Source organism: Ursus maritimus, unplaced genomic scaffold, assembly GCF_017311325.1.
Source record: "Ursus maritimus isolate PB19 unplaced genomic scaffold, ASM1731132v1 scaffold_2, whole genome shotgun sequence".
NCBI classification, from domain to species: Eukaryota; Metazoa; Chordata; class Mammalia; order Carnivora; family Ursidae; genus Ursus; species Ursus maritimus.
This window is the reverse complement of record NW_024424452.1, coordinates 84046617-84070343: the sequence shown is the minus strand read 5'-3', so window position 1 is coordinate 84070343 and position 23727 is coordinate 84046617. Positions and strand designations below refer to the sequence as shown.

The 23727-nt window shown below is 35.7% G+C and overlaps 1 protein-coding gene across 1 annotated transcript in view; it reads left to right on the top strand.

Moving 5' to 3' along the window:
* The window catches only part of HMCN1 (hemicentin 1), a 469289-nt gene that overhangs the window by 159332 nt on the left and 286230 nt on the right, over positions 1-23727 (top strand). The window contains exons 5-6 of the mRNA XM_008696988.2: positions 11178-11349; positions 13533-13639. Coding sequence (XP_008695210.2) covers positions 11178-11349; positions 13533-13639 — 279 coding nt within the window. The remainder of the gene's footprint in view (positions 1-11177; positions 11350-13532; positions 13640-23727) is intronic.

Below are 23727 nucleotides of genomic sequence, written 5' to 3'. Positions count from 1 at the left end.
AACTGTAGTCTATAGCCAAAAGATTTTCCCATCTCATTGAGAAGTGCATTGGTATTGTGAGATTAATCACCCAAATGCTATTAAGTGTTAAATACACCTAAATCACTTCCCTTGTCTTTTTCCCAAACTCAACAAGCGCGTGACAGTATGGTGGATTTACATTTTAAGTGTGTGTGGAGGATGTCATTTTAAAATAGGGCATAATTTGAAAATTGCATAGAGTCAAAATTATGCTTGAAATCCATTCAGTCACTTCAATTACTAGGACATAGGCCCTTAGAAGCTCAAAATCTAATTTATTCGTTTTCCTCCTCCCCTTCTCTCTCCTTTCTTCCTTCCTTCTCTCCCTCCCTTCCTTCCTTTCCTTCCCCCTACCTCCCTTCCCCTCTGTCTTTTCTTCCCTGAGTCATTTGGAATCCAAGATTTCTTTCAAAGGTAGAAATATGTGGGGGGGGGGGAGGTGATAGGCACCTAAAGAACTTCAGCCTATATTGTAATCTTCCAATGGTTAGTAGCATGAGATTTAGGGTTCTTTGCCTTTTTTTGAATCTTATATCTTACACTTACTGGCAATGTGTTACATAGAATAAAATGTAAATATTTAAAGGTTATGGAAACCATTTAATGAAGTAAAATTTGTAAAGTTCTTAGTATAGGGCTTAGCATGTAAGTGCTTTCTAAATAGTATAAATAAAGTGCATACATACATATATACATACATAAAATTGTAGCCCTCAAAACAACCATACAGGTATGATTTGGAGCCCAGAGTAAGTCCGTCTCTAAAGCCAATAGAGGAGTCATGTGGTCATAAAGTGTTCTTATTCCTCCTTATAAATATGTGAGTTGGCATTATCAGTATTGAGGGTTCAATATATGTATGTCTGCCCCAAAGAAGTTAAGTTCTCTACCCCGATTTTAGTCTCAGTTGAAATTAGGTTCCTGGACTTAAGAACCAGATCTTAGACGTTAGTAAATTCTTCTTGGGAATGAATTCTATATTTGGTGGGTTTTTGGAAAAGATCTTGCTAATTTTCATTAGGTTTTTGTTGTAAGGGACTAATAGGATTTTTACATGTCAAGTAGAAACCAGACGATCTTGTATTTTAGCTTCCTTCCAGTAAATTGGGGGTGGGGGGGTAGATCAGGGCATGTAAATACCTACTGTTCTTAGTTCTTATAAATTAAAATTTGCTCTAGTACTTGGGAATACTTAGCTCATAGTCTCTTCTCTTACTTATTTAATGACTATTAAAAAAAAAAACACCTGAAAAGAGCTTGTAGCCCATTTATGAAATACAAAATTTCTTTGTGGTGTGAATTATTTCATGCACTAATTTATCTATTTTAAGTAAGATGTTCAGACATTTCAAAAAAATTTTTTTTTGTTTAATAATGTAAAAGGCTGTTCTGTAGAAGAGACCATACCTCTGTAAAGTTGATTTAAAAACTCTCCTCCTATCTCACTTTGAGAATCTGGCTAAACTATGAATCCTCCTCCCGTGTATTATGTCCCCCTACTTATATAATTCTGCATATCTATTCAAATAAAAGGCTAACTTTAATAGTACTCAAGTATCTCTTTAATTAGGGTGTTTTTTTAACTCATAAAGAGGTTGGAGTAAGTTTGGACTTTTTCCTGCTTTGGTGTAGCCAGGAGTGAGATCACAACTAGTCTATGTATATAGGCATACATGCATTTATGTATGTATGTACAGATACAGCATGTATGTCTATACACAAAGGCATGTATTTATGTACTGAGGTATTCTTTAGCTTTAATAACTAGGAAAAGTTTTAATGAGAGAATTGAATTCACTGAGACTTTTCCATTCTAAAATAGATAGGTATTTAGTAGAGGGAAAAAAATGAAACCAACAAACCAGAAGACCCAGGCAAACATAAAAGGATTCAATGGGAGACATGAATGAAAAAAATCATTTTATTTTTTTTAGCTTTATTGGGATATAATTGAGAAATAAAACTGTAGAGTATTTAAAGTGTGAATTATGACAACATGATATACATAAACATTTTGAAAAGACATTCATCAACTCACAAATTTATCATTTTAAAAATTATTATTATATATTATTATTTGGCAAGAACATTTAAGTTCTACTCTTCTAGTAAATTTCAGTTATATAATACAGTGTTATCAGCATGGTATCACTCAAATGGGAATCTTAAAAAAGTAAAAAAGTCACACCCATAGAGGTAGAGAGTAGAACAGTGGTTGCCAGGGCAGGAGAGTGTGGGAAATAGGGAGAGGTTGGTAAATGGATACACACCTTCAGCTAGAAGATGAATAAGGTCTGTGGATCTAATGTATAAAAGTCAATCTTTTATATTTTTATTATTTTAAAGTGTATTTTCTGGCAAACTAAATTTCCTCAGTCATTTGTAACACATTGAAGTTGTGACACATAAGAATTTTATGAAGATAAATTAATGAAATATACTTTGACACTTTAAAATGGCCAGCAGGAATTATTTCACCCTTCAAAAATGGCTGAAATGTGCTTTTATTTTTTCAGCTGTTGCACATTAGAGAATTTCCATCGTGTTGAAGGTATGGTAGTTTTACACACATTTTAGGTGTTCATCGAGTTGAAAGTTGAGAGTCGGTTTTGTCATCAGACCTCTGTAGTGTCCCCACTGAACCCAAACTCCCTAGTGCTGTTCCCATTTTGAACTCTTCCCCCAATCCATATTCTCTGTGTGACTTGGGTAAAATTTTCGTTCCACCAGACAATCTTTAAAAAAAAAAAAAAACAACCTTAAATACAAATTATTCCTTATTTTGCATACCTTTAGCACAAGCAGTGTATAGACCTGCCCTTTGAATCACCAATCACACTTGTTTTTGAGCCTGTACTGTTAGAAGAGCTCACTGTACAATTTTCCAAAATAAGTAAGTATTAGGCGCACAAAAAGTAATACAAATGTGTATTATCAACAAAAGACCTTTTTAGGAGATCTCAAAGTGTGACATCTCAAAGTGATTTGCTAAAATTTGCAAACTGTGAAATTGGGTTTGTCAGCACTCTGTAAGTGGACCCATCCTCAGGAAGAGACTCGCATTCACCAAACTCAGAGCAGTGTTGTATAAAATCAGAATGGCAACTTATTCATCTATGATGAGAATTCTCATTGCCACAAGTCTAGAACACTTGTATTGACATGGCTAGTGAATTCACTCCCTGTAGGCACATATACAAGGGGGGCAGATTGTTATCTGAAGGTTTCCTGGAATCAGAACAAGGGGAAATTTGTTCCAAGGCTCTATTCCAAGCCATTATGTATGGATATCTAAGCTTCTTATCAAAGAATGATTTGTTTCCTCCCTTGTGTAAGTTCTTGATGGGAAGGAGCTGCAAGGGAAATGTCATGGCTTTAAATTCCATGATATCTCCTATCTGTATCTCTCAACTGAACTCAAGTTCCGTGTATCTGACTACCTCCTTTGTACTTCCACCTGGATATCTAATAAATAGATGTCTTAAATTTAGCATGCCTAAGCTGAGAGCCTCCGTCTCATGCTCATTCCTCCACCCCATTAAATCAACTCTCTCTGCAGTCTTCTCAGTCTCAGTTATGGCAACAGAGAGGTATCATCCTCAACCCCCATGTCCAGTCTTTAGGAAACTTTGTCAAGCCTGTCTGCAGTAAATATCCAGTCACTTCTTGCCCCACTGCCACAACCCTGGTCTGGGTCACTCTGGGTCATCTCCCACCCAGATTATTGGTGACGTTCATATCTGATCTCCTTGCTTCTGTCCTTGAATCCCCTAGAGTCTAACTTCAACACAGAGGCTGGGGAGATCTTTTTAACACATGTCCTATCATGTAACTCCTGAGCTGTCAATGCTTAGCTCGCATCTGCGGTCCAAACCCAGGAATATGTAGGCTCACACTACTAAATACTTATTCTTGAAATGAAAGTGAGTAGCATAGTTTACATGACCACATACCTGTTGTATAATTGGGAGTTCTCTGAATGTCTGTGTAGAATACAACATTTCTTAGAGGGAAAGTAATAAAATGTGTTACCTTGAAGCTTATGTGTATTATTAAAACTCAACAATAATAAGAGCAATTGTTTACATTTCAGACCAACCAAGATTTTTTTTCAAGGGGAAATCTTTGACTGATGTTGTTTACTATGACATGGAGATATTAAAAAAACAGACCAAATTTTTGTAAGTTTTATTATTGTTTTCCCACAGACAATGCATCTCTTTATTGCCTGTGTCCAGGGTGACTGCTGACATTGCCAGCCTGTAGTCTACTCTTGGCTTGGGCTTTATCCTGGATGTAACTGGGAATCATTAAAACTTTTTTGAGTGGAAAAGTGCATCACAGTTTAGGACTATACACTGAGCATTTGTATTCTCATCTTGCTTATTTATTACTAGAAAGTAAGAGCTAGTTAATTTGTTTTTAATGTCTGTCCCATTTCTTCAGCTAGATCGTCATGTCTTACAAGGCAGGAAATGTGTTTCTATTTCTTTGGTATTCTTTATAATACCCTGTACTATCCTTTTATATTCAGTAGTTGTTCAGTAACTACTTGGTGACTCTAAGAATATTCTGAATTATGAGCTCCATGCTATACCGCAGAGTAGAAATGAACTTGGACCTGGGGTGGGGGAAGGCTCTCCTGGTTATCCAGAGGATCATCTCTTTCTAGCCAGAGCAGAGTAGAATGAAGCCTGCCTCTGCTAGTACATAGGGTCTGCCACAAAAATGTAGCAAGTCTTTCTCACATCAAATAAAATATAGATTTAAAGACTTTAATATTTTTATATAATTTGATTCTTGATAATTTGTTGCCCAATGGTGACAAAAACATACAGCTAATCAGATCACTGTTTTGCTTGCCACCTCTCATTAAAAACACCTGCACTGATTTTTGTTTTTCACTAGCTTTATTTCTGATTTATTCTTGAAAACTGCCATTTTTTCTTTATTATACTTCAGAAATGTACAAGATTACTAGGATCAAAAGGCCAGCCCTGCTTCTTTCTAGTTGTGTGACTTACAAACATTGGGATCTATGCCTCCATTTTGTTTTTTTCATCTATCAAATGGAGATAACCATACCTGTGTTGAAGAGTTGTTACAAAGTTGTTGCATCTGGCACCCTATAAGCTCTGTGTAAGTGTTTGCTATTATTAGTAGTAATGTTACCCAAATCTTTTTTAGAATAGGTTCTGATTATTAGATGGGCATGTTTACACCTTACGTAGCCTTTTACGTTGCTCTTTTTTTAGTGAATTCATTTTCTGACTAACTTTCTACCATTACTGAACTTAAAATCTGTATCCAGTGCTACTGAGAAGCATACATCTTGACATTTAAATAGGAAAAAACTGACTTAATTTTAGAGATTTCTCCATTGCATTTTTAAATCCCAAGCTAACTACCCAAATAAAGAAATAAAAACTAAATAGGGCCTGGTGCTCACTTTTAAGACCACACATGCACGTGTGTACCCTATTCAGCTTCTTTGTTGAAAATTCAGTGCTGAGAGAGGGTTTGTCACAAATGAATACAGAGCCCAAATGCTACCTTTTCACACACTCTTAACTCTCAAAGGTAAAGATCTGACATAGAATTAATTTCTCCGTCACTTTCTNNCTCCCTCTTTCCCTTATTCCCTCTTTCTCACAAATATTTATTCGGAATTTACTACGCCCCATGCACTATATTAGCTTCAGGAGATACAGTGGTGAACATGTCTGACATGGTCTGTGCTCTTTCTCATGGGACTTAGAGTTTAGTAGGGAAGACAAATGATAACAACAACAAAAATACAAATATATGCATAATTTAATTACAAATTGTGTCTAACTCCTTACCATATTTCCGTTTTTCCAATGAACGGAGAAAAGATGTTCTGGGGAAATCCATTTGGATGTAATTCATTACATTAAAAATATCCTTCCAAATTGAATCAAAAAGAATAAAATACCTAGGAATAAATTTAACCAAGGAGGTAAAAGAACTGTACACTAAAAACTGTAAGACTTTGATGAAACTACAAATAAATGGAAAAATATTCCCTGCTCATAGGTTGGAAGAATTAATATTATTAAAATGTCCATACTGCCTAAACCAATCTGCGGATTAAAAGCAATTCCTGTCAAAATTCCAATGGTAATTACACAGAAATAGAATAAACAATCCTAAAATGTGTATAGAAGCACTAAAGACCCCATCTAGCCCCATCTTGAGAAAGAAGCACAAACCTGAAGACATCATGCTTCCTCATTTCAACCTATATTACAAAACTGTAGTAATCAAAGCAGTATGGTATTGGCACAAAACAGACACTTAAATCAATGGAACAGAATAGAGAGCCAAATACACACACACACACACACACACACACACACACACTCACTCCATTAATTTACGACAAAGGAGCCAAGAATATACAATAGGGAAAAGACAGGAACTTCAATAAATCATGTTGGGAAAACTGGACAATCACATTTAAAAGAATGAAACTAGACCACTATCTTATACCATACACAAAAACTAACTTAAAATGAAGTAAAAACTTAGATGTGAGGCATGAAACCATATGACCTCTGGAAGAAAACATAGATAGTAAGCTCCTTGACATTGGCCTTGGTGATGATTTTTTGGATTTGACACCAAAAGCAAAGGCAACAAAAGCAAACAATAAACTGCTGGGACTATATCAAACTAAAAAGCTAAACCTATGGAATGGGAGGAGATAGTTGCAGATCATATATCTGATAAGGGGCTAATATCCAAAATATATAAATAACTCATGCAGTTCAATTGAAAAACAAACAAGCAACTTACTAAAAATGGATACAGGATCTGAATAGACATTTTTCCAAAGAAGACATACAGATGGACAACAGGTATATAGAAAGATATTCAATATCACTAATCATCAGGGAAGTAAAATCAAAACCACTATGAGATTCTACCTCACACCTGTTAGAATGACTCTTACCAAAAAGACAAGAAATGACAAGTGTTGGTGAAGATGTGGAGGAAAGGGAACCATTGTGCACTCTTGGAGGGAATGTAAATTGATGCAACCCCTATGGAAAATAGTATGGAGGTTCCTCAAAAAATGAAAAATAGAACTATCATATGATCTATTGATTCCACTTCTGAGTTTTAATCCAAAGAAAATGAAAACAATAACTTGAAAAGACATATGCACCTCTGTGTTCACTGCAATATTATTTTCACTAGCCAATACATGGAAGCAACTTGAGTTTTTATTGACAGATGAATGAATAAAGAAGATGTGGTATATATGTACTTGGGAATGTTATTCAGCCATAGAAAGAAGGGAATCTTGCCATTGTGACAACATGGATAGACCTTAAGGGCCATATTTCATTATGCTAAGCTAAACAGCTAAACAAAGCTCTTCAGATTTTGTTCTTGAAGGCTATGCAAAATGATTTTACTTGCATTTCTGCCTAATACTATTATTTTTTAAATACATAACAATGTATCCTGGTTTTGTGCTTTGAAACAATATTTGCATCTCTTTCCAGAGTGGAATAGACATGAACTTACTTTTAAATACTGATCATTACATAGGAATGCAAAATATTTAAACTAAGAGAGTATCTTCAGGAACACAGGGACTTACATAAAACATAATTATCAAGCTAGAATCAGTCTGGTTAGATGTTTAAAAGGTACAAAAACTCTTTCAAATATCCATTTCCTCATCTGTAAAATAAGGGAGCTGAATTAGGTGGTTTCAAAGCCCCTTTGAGATATAAACTGGGACAAATCATTAGAGAAACATTTTTGCATTAAAATTTTTAATGTATAATTAATGGTTCCCTAGTGGTTTGAAACTGTTTTTATGTTAGCAAAAATGCTCCAATCCAAAGATTCTCATATTATTCTAGTTCTGTTCCATTTGTCATTAAAACAGAAGATCATTTCCAATCTCAGGAGGACATTTCTCATGGTTAGATAACTAAAAATTTTTTCTTTTTTGTGACGATATAAGAGGCCGGAAACCTCACTAATGGTGATTCTGTAGCTTTCAGTGATCCTACTTTTATTTGTATGCTGGTAAAATCTATATTTTCTAACAAAATGGATTGCATCTGTTTTCAATTTATTTTTTCTTATAAGAGGATAAAAAAGTGACTTTTCAGAAATCTGTACTGTATCTTTCACAAGTAATGTTATGATACATAGTAATCCCTTTGTGAAAGCCTCATAAATGTTGATGAATTGGAAATGGTATTGAGTAAACCCGAAAGTGCTTATATTCCATAACATTTGAACACACTTGCCTTATGAAAATGCAACTAAATTAGAAACTCTTCCATTTTTATAAGAATGCCTAAGACTTAGTGGTTTCTATACATACCTCAGAGATAATGGATAGATCTCCAATGATACATTATGACCTCTCCGCATTGAGTTTGAGGGAAAGATATATTTGAGGAGCCGCCCAGAGATATACTATACATTTAAAGAAGGATGTGTTAAAAATTTCTTCCATTTCTGTTGCATTTCATTGTTAAACTTGAGGTACTATGCAATTCTTGTTTTCTAATTCTTTTTCTCCTTTTCAGTTGAGAATTATTTATAGCCACGTTATATGTCTTGCCCTTAAAACAAATGTTTTGTTCATTTAGCCAGTTTTTTCTTGTCTTCTTCTCTCTTTTGTCTCTATGCCAGACATTATCCTCAAAGTTATTTATTATCAGTCAAAATTTATCAATTGCTTTCTGAGACAATAAGCCAATCTTTTCCACTTCCTTGAGTTAGGCAGCCATGTTCTATGTATAATAAATAAAAATGTCAACACTCTGATTATTAAAATGTTTTATTTGTGGTCAGATATGACAACAAGTCTGATTTCTGTAGCCATATCGACAGATTTGATGAACAGATGATCCATACATTTCTATTCAAGCAAGAACACTGAGAACCCATTTTTCAAATATGGCATCTGCTTCTTTACACGATTATGTTGATATATGCTTAATTTCCTATGTAAAATTCCAGGTGCCTTATAAGGTTAAAATTTGAGGAAATATTTCATTTTAGGGGTAATTAATTGTAATGAATTTGATTTTTCTATTCAATTTGTCAATTTTCTATTCAGTTTGACTTTTCTATTCAACACACCACTATAAGGTGTGTTTTTGTTTTTGTTTTTTTGTAAAATACCACTTTCAGTGTATTAGTCCTCTGCTCAGACCCCTTCAGTAATTTTTCACTGTGGTGTTTAGGGTAAAATCCAAAGATCATATCCTGACTTGGTGACAGTACATAGTCTGTCCTTGACACAAGCTTCCAACTTCATTTTCTGCTTTTCCTTCTTCTGAATACTTAACTGTAGCTGCTTGGCTTCAATCATGTTCCCAACATATTTGGAAAACTTCTGTTTTTGTGTATTTTTTTCAGGTCCTCTCTTCTACCTGGAATGACTTCGCCTTTCTTTTTTCATTTACAGAAGTATTATTTGACTTTTATGCATAATATTTTTTCACTTGGCCTATGAAGCCATTGTTGAAATATTCACTTAGTGGAAGAGAAGGGAATGGAGATATAGTGGGAAGGAAACATGAATGTACTATGTGGCAACTATATGATGGGCACATTACATACGTTATTTCAGCAACGGATCCCTGTTTCATGAATTCCCATAATATTCTTCTATTTAAGAAGACATCATTATTATCATCATTATGACCAACTTCATGCATGTTAGTGCATGTGTAGAGCATGCCACTTGGTATTGGGTATACCAAGATGAAAGAGATGTGGATGGTTCTTGACCCTAAAGAAAAGACAGGAAGATTTATTAAAAATAAAATAATGTATAAAACATGCAAAAAACAGCGAACACTAGTCCAGAGAAGAGTGTTTACTAAAAATGATTAAAATACTTGTTCAGTACCTGGAAAAGTACCTTGAACCATAAATATTTGCTTTATGAATGAATATAATTGCCTTACCATTATTATTTATATGATAATATGTGTTAGCCACTTTCCTCATCCTTGAGGACAAACATCAAGGGATAGTTTTTATGTAGAGTGAAGTTATTGCACAGTGTTTGTTGTTTGATTAATTGATTTGTGACTACCACTATTGTAATTTGAAGAATGTTTTTGTTTATTTTGAACAGTTAGGTTATAGCTTAATATTCAGCTCTGTTTAGTGTTTTATGAGTAATTACAAGAGAAATGATTCATAATAGGATATAATCTTGAAAGACGTACGAACCAGAGAAAGATCAGAGGTAGATTAAAGATTATCATGATGTAGAATTAATTGTAGTAAGTTCAGCTAAGCAGTACCTGTCCAGAAATGCATTATTTGTTTAATGAGAAATTGCATTTGCTGTTGCAGAACACGAAGTCTTCCTTGTTCACAGTGAGGCATTAACACATTTTTATAACCCAATTTCTTAATATTTTCCCAAAGACTAGTTTTCAAAATACACTAATTAAATTGGTTCTAATCTGAAATATTTTTCTATGATTTAAAAAATGCTGTGATCGTTTTTTCCATTGCTTTGGTACTTATTTATTTTATCATAAAAAATGAATATTTTGCTGGCATTGCAATTATTTTTCAATATTTAATATACAAAATATGTGTTTCAATATTCTATGTATAATTACAATATACCATATTTCAATAATTCATAGATCCAATATATTGAAATTGGATTAGATAATTTGCTAATTATCTTTTAAAAATTGGATATTGAAAAAAATTCAGAAAGAGAAAATGGAGGGAAAAGGGATCTCACAATATTGGCAATACTATGTTTGTTTGTGTGTTTTATAGGTTCTTTTCATTTCTTTTGAAAAATATAAAGCTGTCTGTAATATCTCTGCATATTTCACTTAACTGGCTTTTGGACACCATAATCTCATTTTGAATATATTATTTCAAGTAGAAAACTTGACATTTGAGCATGGGTTAAAGTAGCATTTTATTCTGAATCTACTGCAATAACTGGATGTAGGAAAGGGTTGCTCTTCACGGGGATGAAAATAAACCTCACACCAGTACAGAAGTGCCTGATTCGCGTGATTCACCAAAGCGAAATACTGCATCTAGAAGTCGTAGCTGTATAAAACTGTAAATGCTCTGACACCACTCACACTTCTTCTTTTCTCTTATAGGTATTAAAATGGGTGGAGGAGGCAGTGCAGTCCTCTAAAGTTCACCTCTTATCAACAGATCATTTGGACCAAGCTGTAAACACTTGGAAAATTCCTTTTGATCCCAGCCTAAAAGAGGTTACTGTGTCTCTGAGTGGCCCTTCTCCAGGGATTGAAATTCGCAATCCTTTAGGTGAGATATATCAAACATCACATAATAAAATACAAAAACCTTGAAAGGCAAAAGTTTTTTGTACGCTTACTTATGTCAGGTTAATGCTAACTTTATGAATAATTCAGTAAATTCAAAAGTGATGAGGAAAGATGTTTAAAAAAAGGCTGTCTTAGCGATATTAATTGAATTAACATGCGATTCAAAAAACTGAAACTCCTAATAATTTAAACAGATATTTAGTAACTTAATTGTACCTAAACTACTCAAAAGAAAAAAATTTTAACTTGAGCCTGAAATTATATTTTCCCAATTTACATATGAGGAAATATTTCACAGTAACAGATTCTGTAAAATTCAGTAATTTGTGTTATTTTTAATGAATCACATGAAAAACCTCCTTTTAAAACAACTACCTGATTTTTTTTTAAGATTTTATTTATTTATTTGACAGAGAGGAGATAGAGAGCACAAGCAGGGGGAGTGGCAGAGGGAGAGGGAGAAGCAGGCTCTCTGCTGAGCAGGGAACCCAACCTAGGGTTTGATCCCAGGACCCTGGGATCATGACCTGAGCCAAAGGCAGACACTTGACCCACTGAGCCACCCAGGTGCTCCAACTGTCTAGTTTTTTTTTTTTTTTTTTTTTTTTACCATGTCATCTTGATAAGATTTAATTTTACAGAAGACAAAGACCACATTCATTTTCTGTTCAGAATAATGTTTGGGGGCATCTGGGTGGCTCAGACGGTTAAGTGTCTGCCTTTGACTCAGGTCATGATCCCAGGGTCCTGGGATCAAGCCCTATGTCAGGCTTCCTGCTCAGGGAGAAGCCTGCTTCTCCCTCTCCCTCAGCCTGCCGCTCCTCCTGCTTGGGCTCTCTCTCTCTCTGTGTCAAATAAATAAGTAAAATATTTTTAAAAATTTACTTTGTTTCATCAACCATGTGTTACAACCCTAAGAATTGGCCTAATTCCATTGCCAATTGAATATTATAAGACGACTTACATTGAAAAGTAATCTAGTAAAGATAGAAACCTCATTTTCCCTACTTATACAGTTAGAAATACTTTTTTTAACCTACTGATGTTTGCAAAATATTATTATTTCCATTTGTGTTACTTTTTTAAACCTATTTGAGAGGATTTATAAATGAAAAGAGAGTAACTAGCTTTCTTATTTATTCAGTTCGAGTCTTAGAGAATAGCTAATCCCTAAAAGAATACAGCATAGGAAATTGTACTCCAAGGCCACATTCATACTACCAATCAAATTGAAATTTACAAAACAAGCAAAACCTATTTTTCAAGACTCCTACAGATTTAGCCAAATAAATGGATTTGTCCATTGAGGGAGGATTCCATTCTAAAAATCCATGCTACCCAGGAAAGATTCGTAGTTTTTACTACCTGGATAATTAAAAATACCCATATCCATTGCATGATGCTTCTACTACTTTAAAAAGTCATTGACATTGATGTCGATATTTTAAGTTATTTGCAGTGATTGTAGAACTTCTGATGCAGACACAGGATTCTTATAATTGATGTGTTTTTTAACTGCAGAAGTAGTCCATAGGAGAGCCAAGAGTGAAGTGAACAACTAGACTATGGCTTACTTCCACATTTGCTTTTTTTCTTCTCTAGGTTCTAACTACTAGATAGTTTAGCTAAATCTCAGGTCAGTTGGAGATGGTATCAGGCTACTTCATTCTACCGCCTCCTTGAAATATGACAGCAAAAGCCTTCTGTGCTTCATGGAAAACAGCTTAACGTTTTGTGCTTCGTGCACAAATAAGCCCAAGGCTCTCATGTCAGTAATACCTTGAGTGATCTCCAAAAAGAGATTCATTCTGGTTTACTGTTCTTGCCATCTGTTAAGTCTAAATGTCTCTAGTGACTGCACATAACTTCTCAGTAGCCACAATAATTGTTACCTGGTTTGGCTTTGGAAATATGATTACAGTCTGCCAATTGTGATTCTTATTTTTAGACCAAATCTGCATGGCAAATGGGAATCTAATACTTCAGTTCCTATGTCCAGAAACCATAAAATTAGACCCATTTTAGATATCCATTTTAGATATAAATAGTGTTTTGAGCTAAAGGCACAGACGTCCATCAGGTAATTTATACTGGAAATGTATGTAGCTAATACACATCACTGAAATAAAGATTGTGCTTGTTACCTTTATGTCTGTCTTTTAGGGAAGCTGATAAAAAAGGGATTTGGCCTGAATGAGCTATTAAATATCCCTAACTCTGCCAAGGTGGTGAATGTTAAAGAGCCAGAGGCTGGAATGTGGACAGTGAAGGTATGACTATTTTACAAAGTCTGTGTATTTTATTTTGTTGTTGGCATGTTTTATAAAGCGTATACAATAGTTTATTTATATCTTCCCTCGCAGTCATGGAGAATACTTTTACCAAAAAGCAGTATATGTAGTGCATTTGTAAAAGTGTCTCGATCATGTGAATTTGGTAGTATTAAGTTTTGATGACCATGAAAGGCATTGATGTCACCACTGAATACATTTAGATTTCTCAGATAGTTTTCCAGTAATCAAACCTGTAGATTGATTTTATTATCCACCTCCTGCCTCCAAAACAGTCAGGGGTGGAGCCCGTAGGGAATAATGGTTAGGGGCATAGGCTCTAATATGGGGGTGCATGGGTTGGAATCTCAACGTTGCCACTTAAAAAGCTGTATTTCCTCGAGACTGTAAATTGTCGGTGCCTTGTTTTCCTCCTCACAATGTAGAGATGGCGGTAATATTTCTTTATTTATAGAATTGTGCTGAGAATAAAATTAAGATGATACAAAAGAAACACTTAGCATAGTTCCTATTACAAAGTATGCCCTCAAGTTCTGTTGGCTATTGCTGTTCGGTGGATCTATATTCCTTGTTTATTTGAACACAAAATGATATTTAGATGCTAGCATTACATTAAGTAGTACATGTTCACTCTAAGCATTATGTTGTGGGAATACAGAGGAGAGAACATACACCCAGAATTCAAGATACCATACACTACAATGCAGTTCTGCTGCAGATGACTTGTGTGACCCACTGTGGTGGATGGTCTGAGTGACTTGTCCATCTTTCTCAGGCTTTTCAGTGTGCTCAGGCCGCCTTCCAACTCCTGTGTCTGCATTACTGTGCCCAGGAGGGTTTTTTTGTTTTGTTTTTTTTTCCCAGCACAGAAGAAGGCTGTTTTGCCAGAGAATGAAACCCCTTAGGAGCAGCTCAGCCTCTGCAGTAATAAGTTCCAGTTGTCCTCATGGGAGCAGGATTAAAAACACACACTTTTGGAGCTGCATTCCTTTTCCTGTATCACTTCCCCTCTTCCTGTTAGCATCCTTTGTGCCTCCCAAATAAACAACTTGCTCTAGAATCCTTCTGGGATAACTCAAATGAAGATACCCCTTGCATCATTTACTCCTGCTGTCTCAGCTTCCCTACATTAACAAAAAAAAAAAAAAAGGGGATTCATGGGCCCCTGGTTGAAGGGGTAGAGCTGCTATGGAAGTGCACGGAGATGTTTATACCATAGGAATTTGAGGTGCCATTTTTGAATGCCAGTTTTGTTTGCTTTTTTCTTTTTAAAGAATACCTATATTCACTTTCCCAGCTTAAAGAATGAAAGTTTCCATTGTAACTCCATTCAAGCCCTAGAATATAAGTTCTTTATTCTCAGAACTCTTGGGCTTGTAGGAAAAGTAGAAACTGTAATATGGATTTTTTTTTGAAGGTGGATAAAATGGGATAAGGTGAAAAGGCAATGTGAAATATAATGGTCCCGTCTGCCTGTTTTATTCGCCCACTTCCCTGTCCATATGAATTGCTCAGTATTTACTGGGTCAGTAGATTGATAATGATGAAGAGTTTTACTGCTGTATTTTAAATAAATACAGCCAAATTTGATGTTATAGTTATTTTAACCTTGCCCAATATATGACTAGTGTTGAGTCTGACTTTCTGTGATCACAGTAGGAAGGAATATAGAAGGTTCTGAGTCTCTTCTTTCCTCAGATACTTTAAGCATGACCTAAGCCAGCAGAGTCTTGAGCTAGCAAGTTCACTGAGGCAATTTGTTCTTGCTTTCTGAATAAGACATTAGTTATTGATTGTGAAATATGTACAAGTGACGACATTTCTTTCACATTATTGGTAACTTATTGTGAAGTATTTGAACCACTTCTACAGGTGATTTGGATTGCTACCAGTGGTATTTCCTCTAGTAAAACTGTTGCCTTGAAGAAGAGGAATATTACATGGCTGTTGTTTTGTCTCGTGCCTAACACACCTACCATTTTGTCATCCATTCAATAAACGTTTATGGAGTTTCTGCCCTTGGCTATGTTCCCTGATACTTAATGGGCACTAAGCACCTTTTAATTGATAATTAAGAACAGAGAAGCACTGAGGATTACTCTATGAGTGAGGAGGGAGACGCTAAGGGGATGAGGTGATGGGGACTCTGTTTAGACAAGTCTCTAAGCTCAGTCTCCTGTAATTAAGAAAACAATAAAAAGACACAGTATCTATTATCATATTATCTTAAATTTATATCTAGTTCTCACCCAAAAAGCTCTTGTTCAAGTTACACCATTTCTAGAGTACAATTACTGGCAGCTAAACAAAGGACACACATTACAATGCATTTTAAAGATAGTAAACTTATTTTGCTCCTATATGAAATGCCAAAATAATGTGTCAGGTTGATGCAAAGGAAATTGAGCTGAACCTACTGATGTAAATATCACTGCTGACTTTGGCTCTTCCTTTCAGATGGCTAATGAGTGATAATGTTTTACATGTGCACTTTCTCCCGAAGAGAAATGCCTGAGATTAGATAGTATATCCCTGGTGCTCTCTGCCATGCGCTCTGCTATCTGGAAAATGTCTGCTCTGTCAATAGAATTAATAATGGTTTTTTGAGTGTTTCACATAGCCGTTTTTATCCCAAGTATGGAGAACAATCAATTATTTGACCTTAGCATGGTATTTAAACCACCAGCTGAGGCTCAACCAATCCTTCTAGCTCTTGTCCATCAGTTGCCTTTACACTGTAGTCAAATATAACTTTATACTGTCCCTCACCCCATCTCCTACCACATTCTCTTGCTCCATGTTTTCTCTTAAGTTGTTCCTTCTACAATGCCCTTGCTTTCCATCTGACTCATAACTTTCATGGCAAACGACAACACTTTCATCAAGCCTTTTCTGACTTTTTCCATCTAAAAGGCTCTCTTTTCCCTCTGGCTTTCTACTGTAATTTTTCTGCACCTCCCTCTTTGATGGTTTTCCCCCTTATATATTTTTTAAAGATTTATTTGACAGAGAGAGACAGAGAGAGAGAGCACCAGCAGGGGGAGGGGCAGAGGGAGAGAATCTCAAGCAGACTGTGCGCTGAGTGTGGAGCCCAACGAGGTGCTCAACCCCATGACTCATGAGATCATGGCCTGAGTGGAAATCATGAGTCAGACGCTTAACTGATTGAGTCACCCAGGCACCCCATGATTTACCCCCTTATATTTATTTCTGTACAGATTTTCTCTTTCTATTTTACTCTAGACCAGATTTTATCCCTGGCATATGCCACAATGCCTGGGGAAGAACTGTATAAATATTCATGAGTAAAAGTTAATGCATTTATTCTGATAGTACCCAAGGAAGCAGGCAGGGGAGTTGATTTAGTTAGCCTATAGTTGATGTGCTGGCACGGAACACTTTAATTTGTCCATGATTAAAATCCTATGAGAGTGGTAGTTTCTTTTCTTCTGTGGTTTTCTTCTAAAACCTTGGTAATTACTTTTCTGTAACTTATTAGGGCACTCTTACCAAACAGAGACAGTAAGTCAACTCACCCATATAGGTCATATAAATGACTCAGATGTTTTAGGCTGCCTCTGATGCAGGTAAAAATGTGTTAAAAAGAAGTAAGTAAAAAGAATGTAAAGTTTTATTAAAAACGAAAGAGAAGATCTTTATGTCCCTAAATTTCCATTGTAGGGAAGCTACAAATCCTGGATCTTATTGCTGAGCAATACAAATTTTCCATTCAGGCAGCTATATCTATATATAGAATATTTGACTATAACCACAGAAACTCTCAGGACAAATTTTGTCCTCTGTTCCTTAAGGGAAACTTCCTACAAAGACATTAAATAATAGTCAGCAACCTTTGGATTTTTACATGGCACAAACTGTTTCTATTAGTCTAGGATTATCAGTGTGATCATGTAATCTAACAGAACCCCTGGGGCACGTTTCCATTAAGTAAATTTGGACAAACTGTCCTTAGATAATCTTCCAAGTAGAGAAAGGAGTGTATGCAACCACATGATCATATTGGGATTCTGAGACGAGTAGAAAATATTTTGGTTTTAGGTAGCTATGCTCGTTGCCAGAGACTACTAATGGATTTTCTAAAGATAAGAATATTTTAGAAATCATAATCATGTGGCATAAACTTGTTTAGGAATTACAATTAAATAAACTTCAAGTCTACAAAGGACCACACAGGAAGATTATTATTCTGGCCTCCAATTATTCTCACCTGGTGACTCTTTTGAATAAGCCTGAAGACTATATACCAGGTGTGTTATTTAAATGGATTAAGTGCAGCCTTAATTCAGATGTTTTGGGTCAATGGAATGCTTTATAGTAGATTTTTCCTGGAAAATTTCCCAGTTATTTTAGTGTGCTGATATCAGATTATCATCCAAATGGAATGCTTCTTTTATTTTTATTATTTTTTTTTATTTTTATTTTTTTAAAGATTTTATTTATTTATTTGACAGAGATAGAGACAGCCAGCGAGAGAGGGAACACAAGCAGGGGAAGTGGGAGAGGAAGAAGCAGGCTCCCAGCGGAGGAGCCTGATGTGGGGCTCGATCCCATAACGCCGGGATCACGCCCTGAGCCGAAGGCAGGCGCTTAACTGCTGTGCCACCCAGGCACCCCGGAATGCTTCTTTTAAAAAAGGAAAAATATCTATACACTTATGTTATATATAAGTGCATATGTATAACTATATATGTGTATTTAAATAGAATTTATTATGTGCTTTGGATACGTTTCTCTCCTTGTATCACATTTCTCTAAACATAGAATGCCTAATAAAGTGATAGTATTTAAATCTAGCTAGCATTATTATGTCTTTGTTCCTGGCATGATACCTAGCCCATAGTAGGTGCTCAGTAAATATTTGAAACCACCATATTTCTTTAATTTCTAAAGAATAGTATGCTATTCAGGAACAAATACTTTGAAAAGAGTTGGGCATTTTTTAAAATTCAAGATCCACTACTTAATATCTTTTTGACCTTACAGAAATTAGCTAATTTCATGAGTCTGAGAAAAATGGGGAAAATAATACCTACTTATTAACACATTAATGGTAAAATTAGTTTTTCTTATACTCTTGAATATGTGTAAATCGAAAAATATCTCTATACTTTCTATTAATTGCAAATTAAGCATGAAGTTTTTATTTTTCCTACTTTGGGTTTATTTTTTTAAATAAAACATTGAATCTCTTTAGGAGAGAGAATCAAAGCCAGCTCTATCAATCAGATTTTAATTCACCTTATAACAGGACAGGTTTCACATTTAGTAGTAGTAGGAATTCTCACTGGCTTAATACAAGAAAGCTCATTCCTTACTAATTCACATGCCCTTTTGGTGTTGACAAGATTTTTTTACACAGTCACTCAGGAACCCAAGCTGATGAAGGCTCCACCATAATTTAGAACATTCAGCCTCTTCAGTTATTATAGTGAGGGAAAAGATTGGAGGATGTGCATTGAATTTTTAGAAAAAGGAATTTGTGTTAATTCTGGGATGACACAGACATCTCTGTGAATGAGAGACACACTTTATTCTCTTTTATCATGGCCTAGTGGTATTCTAGATCTAGCTCGTAATCGCTCATAGAGAGGAAATTACACACTTTCTCTTCCCACCTCTGTATTCAGTAACATCATGTGGGGAGCTTGAAATCAGCCATGGTGGTAGTATTTATATCACAGAAATTGGCAAATGCCAAAAATTAGGGCCCCCCAGAAAGCAGTTTACTAATACTCCACTAACCTGACCTCTCCTAAATGAAAGCATATTTAGAAATGTAACTATGGTAAATGACTAGTTGAAGGGTATTATTGTCTACTACGCCATAGTGTCCAGATCAACCAGAGATTGTTATCCGAAAATGCTGTGCATAGACTTAGGTCCTATGGAAAGAACACTGAACTGGGAATTGTTGCCACTGAACTTGCTATCTAAACCTAGGCAAGTAATCATTTATTTGAACATCAGTTTCTTTTTTTTTCCCTTTTCTTCTTTTTTAATTTAAATTCAGTTAGCCAAAATATAGTTTTTGATGTAGTGTTCAATGATTCATTAGTTGCATATAAAACCCAGTGCTCATCACGTCGCCTGTCCTCTTTAATGCCCACCACCCAGTTACCCCATCCCCCTACCCATCTCCCTTTCTGCAACCCTCAATTTCTTTATGGTCCCATAAAATCATCTTTGAATGCAGTAGGATTATATGAAATAATGTGTGAACATACTTAGCACAATGCTTCTAGAAAAAGTCAGTAAATTCTTGATGAATCTGGCATTCACTGGTTCTTAAGGAATCTAAGGAAAAGTACCAACATTAGGCATTTAGAGGGCTTTAAATATAATTTGTTAAACCTACACTTACTAAGTACCTTATTGAGTAATATTTTGTAGATGATGAATATGATGTAGTTATTGCCTTAAGGGACTTTCAATATAGAGAGGTATTTAATAGGCCTTTATGCTTAAACTAAGACATAGATCCATCTGCAATAGAGCTGACCAGGAAGATACCAGAGAAGTAACTGATTTTTCCTGGAGCTCTCCATGGTGCTTGTTTCACAGTACTCTAGTCTATCCTCTTTGACTCCTCATAGACTCACTCCAATTCAGAAACCTAGACTCTGGTCTATTTTGCTCCTTCTTTTCTCTTACTTCTTTGTGGATCAAGGTTACCTGTTGATAATTTTAGGATGCCAGTAGATATCTATTATAATTTTATCTTGCCTCCCCTCTGCTCACGCTGCAGCAGCTTGTGTATTCCTGACTCAGACCCTTCTACAACTTAACCAATGTGACATTTGCAATTCAGAGCAATAATGAATTCAGAGTAATTTTGAATTCATTACATTGAATTCAGAGAGTAATTCAGTGTAATTCAGAATAAAGTTCAGTGTAGATCGTTATCAACCATAAAAATTGTATGAATAAATATGCTGTATGAAATATGATTCTCAGAGTTTCTAGCCCACACAAATCCTCTTTGATGTCTAGTGTGTAGAAATTATCCTGTTATGGTTGGAGCTATCATGCTGCTGCTAGATTTCCCTCCTCTTAAACTACAGAAGCCATGAGGTTAGGGTGACTGTGCAGAAATGATACTTTAAGATATTCTGTGGTGGAGAGATCCTTCTTGGAGTCAAATTCAAATAATAATAATAATAATAATAATAATAATAATAATAATGTTAATATTTCTTTCTTCCCCTTTTTCCATTTCCTGGTTCATTTTACCATTATTATACATAGGACCTTTTTGTTCTTATAAACATTAATATTTGAAAAAGGGAGCTCAGCTAAGAAAAATTAAAATAAGTTTACCTTAAGAAAACAGACTTAAATTATAAAGTAAACTATGGCACTTTCTTTTTTTTTTTTTAAGATATATTAATTTTAGAGAAAGAGGGAGAGAATGTGTGAGTTGGGGAGAGGGGCAGAGGCAGAGAGAGAAGGAGAGAAGCAGACTCTGTGCTCAGAGCAGAGCCCCATGTGGGGCTGATCCCAAGACCCTGAGATCACCACCTGAGCTGAAATCAAGAGTCAGCTGCTTAACCAACTGAGCCATCCAGGTGCCTCTATGGCACTTTCTTATCAAGACATTTTAATGTGATTTTTTTTGTTTGTTTTTATTATTTTTTTAAAATTTTTTAAATTATATTATGTTAGTCACCATACAGTACATCCCTGGTTTTTGATGTAAAGTTCAATGATTCATTAGTTGCGTATAACACCCAGTACACCATGCAATACGTGCCTCCTTACTACCCATCACCAGCCTATCCCATTCCCCCACCCCCGTCCGCTCTGAAGCCCTCAGTTTGTTTCTCAGAGTCCATAGTCTTTCATGCTTCATTCCCCCTTTCTGATCACCCCCCCTTCCTTATCCCCCCTCCCCTACCGATCTTCCTAGTTCTTATGTTCCATAGATGAGAGAAATCATGTGATAATTGTCTTTCTCTGCTTGACTTATTTCACTTAGCATTATTTCCTCCAGTGCCGTCCATGTTGCAGCAAATGTTGAGAAATCGTTCTTTCTGATAGCTGAGTAATATTCCATTGTATATATGGACCACAACTTCTTAATCTAGTCATCTGTTGAAGGGCATCTCGGTTCCTTCCACGATTTAGCTATTGTGGACAATGCTGCTATGAACATTGGGGTGCATATGGCCCTTCTCTTCACTACGTCTGTATCTTTGGGGTAAATACCCAGTAGTGCAATGGCTGGGTAATAGGGTAGCTCAATTTTTAAGGGACACTGTTTTCCAGAGTGGCTGTACCAACTTACATTCCCACCAACAAGGTAGGAGGGATCCCCTTTCTCCACATCCTCTCCAGCAATTGTTGTTTCTTGCCTTGTCAATTTTTGCCATTCTAACTGGCGTAAGGTGGTATCCTAGTGTTATTGATTTGAATTTCCCTGATGGCTAATGATTTTGAACATTTTTTCATGTGTCTATTAGCCATTTGTATGTCCTCATTGGAAAAGTGTCTGTTCATATCTTCTGCCCATTTTATGATTTATTTGTTTCTTGCGTATTGAGTTTGAGAGGTTCTTTGTAGATCTTGGATACCTGTCTTTTATCTGTAGTATCATTTGCAAATATCTTCTCCCATTCCGTGGGCTGCCTCTTAGTTTTTTTGACTATTTCCATGGCTGTGCAGAAGCTTTTTATCTTAGTCCCACAAGTTCATTTTATCTTTTGTTTCTCTTGCCTTTGGAGATGTGTCAAGAAAAAGGTTGCTTTGGCCGATGTCATAGAGGTTGCTGCCTATGTCCTACTCTAGGATTTTGATGGATTCCTGTCTCACATCGAGGTCTTTCATCCATTTGGAGTTTATCTTTGTGTATGGTGTGAGAGAGTGGTCAAGTTTCATTCTTTTGCATGTAGCTGTCCAATGTTCCCAGCACCATTTATTGAAGAGACTATCTTTTTTTACACCGGATGGTTTTTCCTGCTTTATCAAAGATAAGTTGCCCAAAGAGCCGAGGGTCCATTTCTGGGTTCTCTACTCTGTTCCATTGGTCTATGTGTCTGATTTTGTGCCAGTACCATGCTGTCTTTGTGATCACAGCTTTGTAGTACAGCTCGAAATCCGGCATTGTGATGCCCCCAGCTTTGTTTTTCCTTTTCAACCGTTCCTTGGCGATTCGGGGCCTTTTCTGGTTCCATACAAATTTAAGGACTATTTGTTCCAGTTCTTTGAAAAATGTCATTGGTATTTTGATCAGGATAGCATTGAAAGTGTAGATTGCTCTGGGTACCATGGACATTTTAACTATGTTAATTCTTCCGATTCATGAGCATGGAATAGTTTTCCATCTTTTTGTGTCTTCTTCAATGTCTTTCAAGAGTGGTTTATAGTTTCTAGAACATAGGTCCTTTACGTCTCTGGTTAAGTTAATTCCAAGGTAACCTATGGTTTTTGGTGCTATTGTAAATGGGAGAGATTCCCTAATTTCTCTCTCTTCAGTCTCATTATTCGTTTATAGAAATGCAACTGATTTCTGAGCATTGATTTTGTCTCCCGCCACATTACTGAATTGCTCTATAACTTCTAATAGTTTGGGAGTGGATTCTTTTTGGGTTTTCCATATAAAGTATCATGTCATCTGCGAAGAGAGACATTTTGACTTCTTCTTTGCCGATTTGGATACCTTTTATCCCTTTTTGTTGTCTGATTGCTGTTGCAAGGACTTCTAGTATTATGTTGAATAATAGTGGCGAGAGTGGGAATCCTTGTCGTGTTCCTGATCTTAAGGGAAAGGCTTCCAGCTTTTCCCCATTGAGAATGATATTTGCTGTAGTCTTTTCATAGATGGTTTTTATGAGATTGAGGAATGTACCCTCTATCCGTACACTCTGAAGGGTTTTAATCAGGAAAGGATGCTGTATTTTGTCAAATGCTTTTTCTGCATCTATTGAGAGAATCATATGATTTTTGAATTTTTCCTTCTGGATAAAACCTATGACACTGATTGATTTGCGAATGTTGAACCACGCTTGCATCCCAGGGATGAATCCCACTTGGTCATGATGGATAATCCT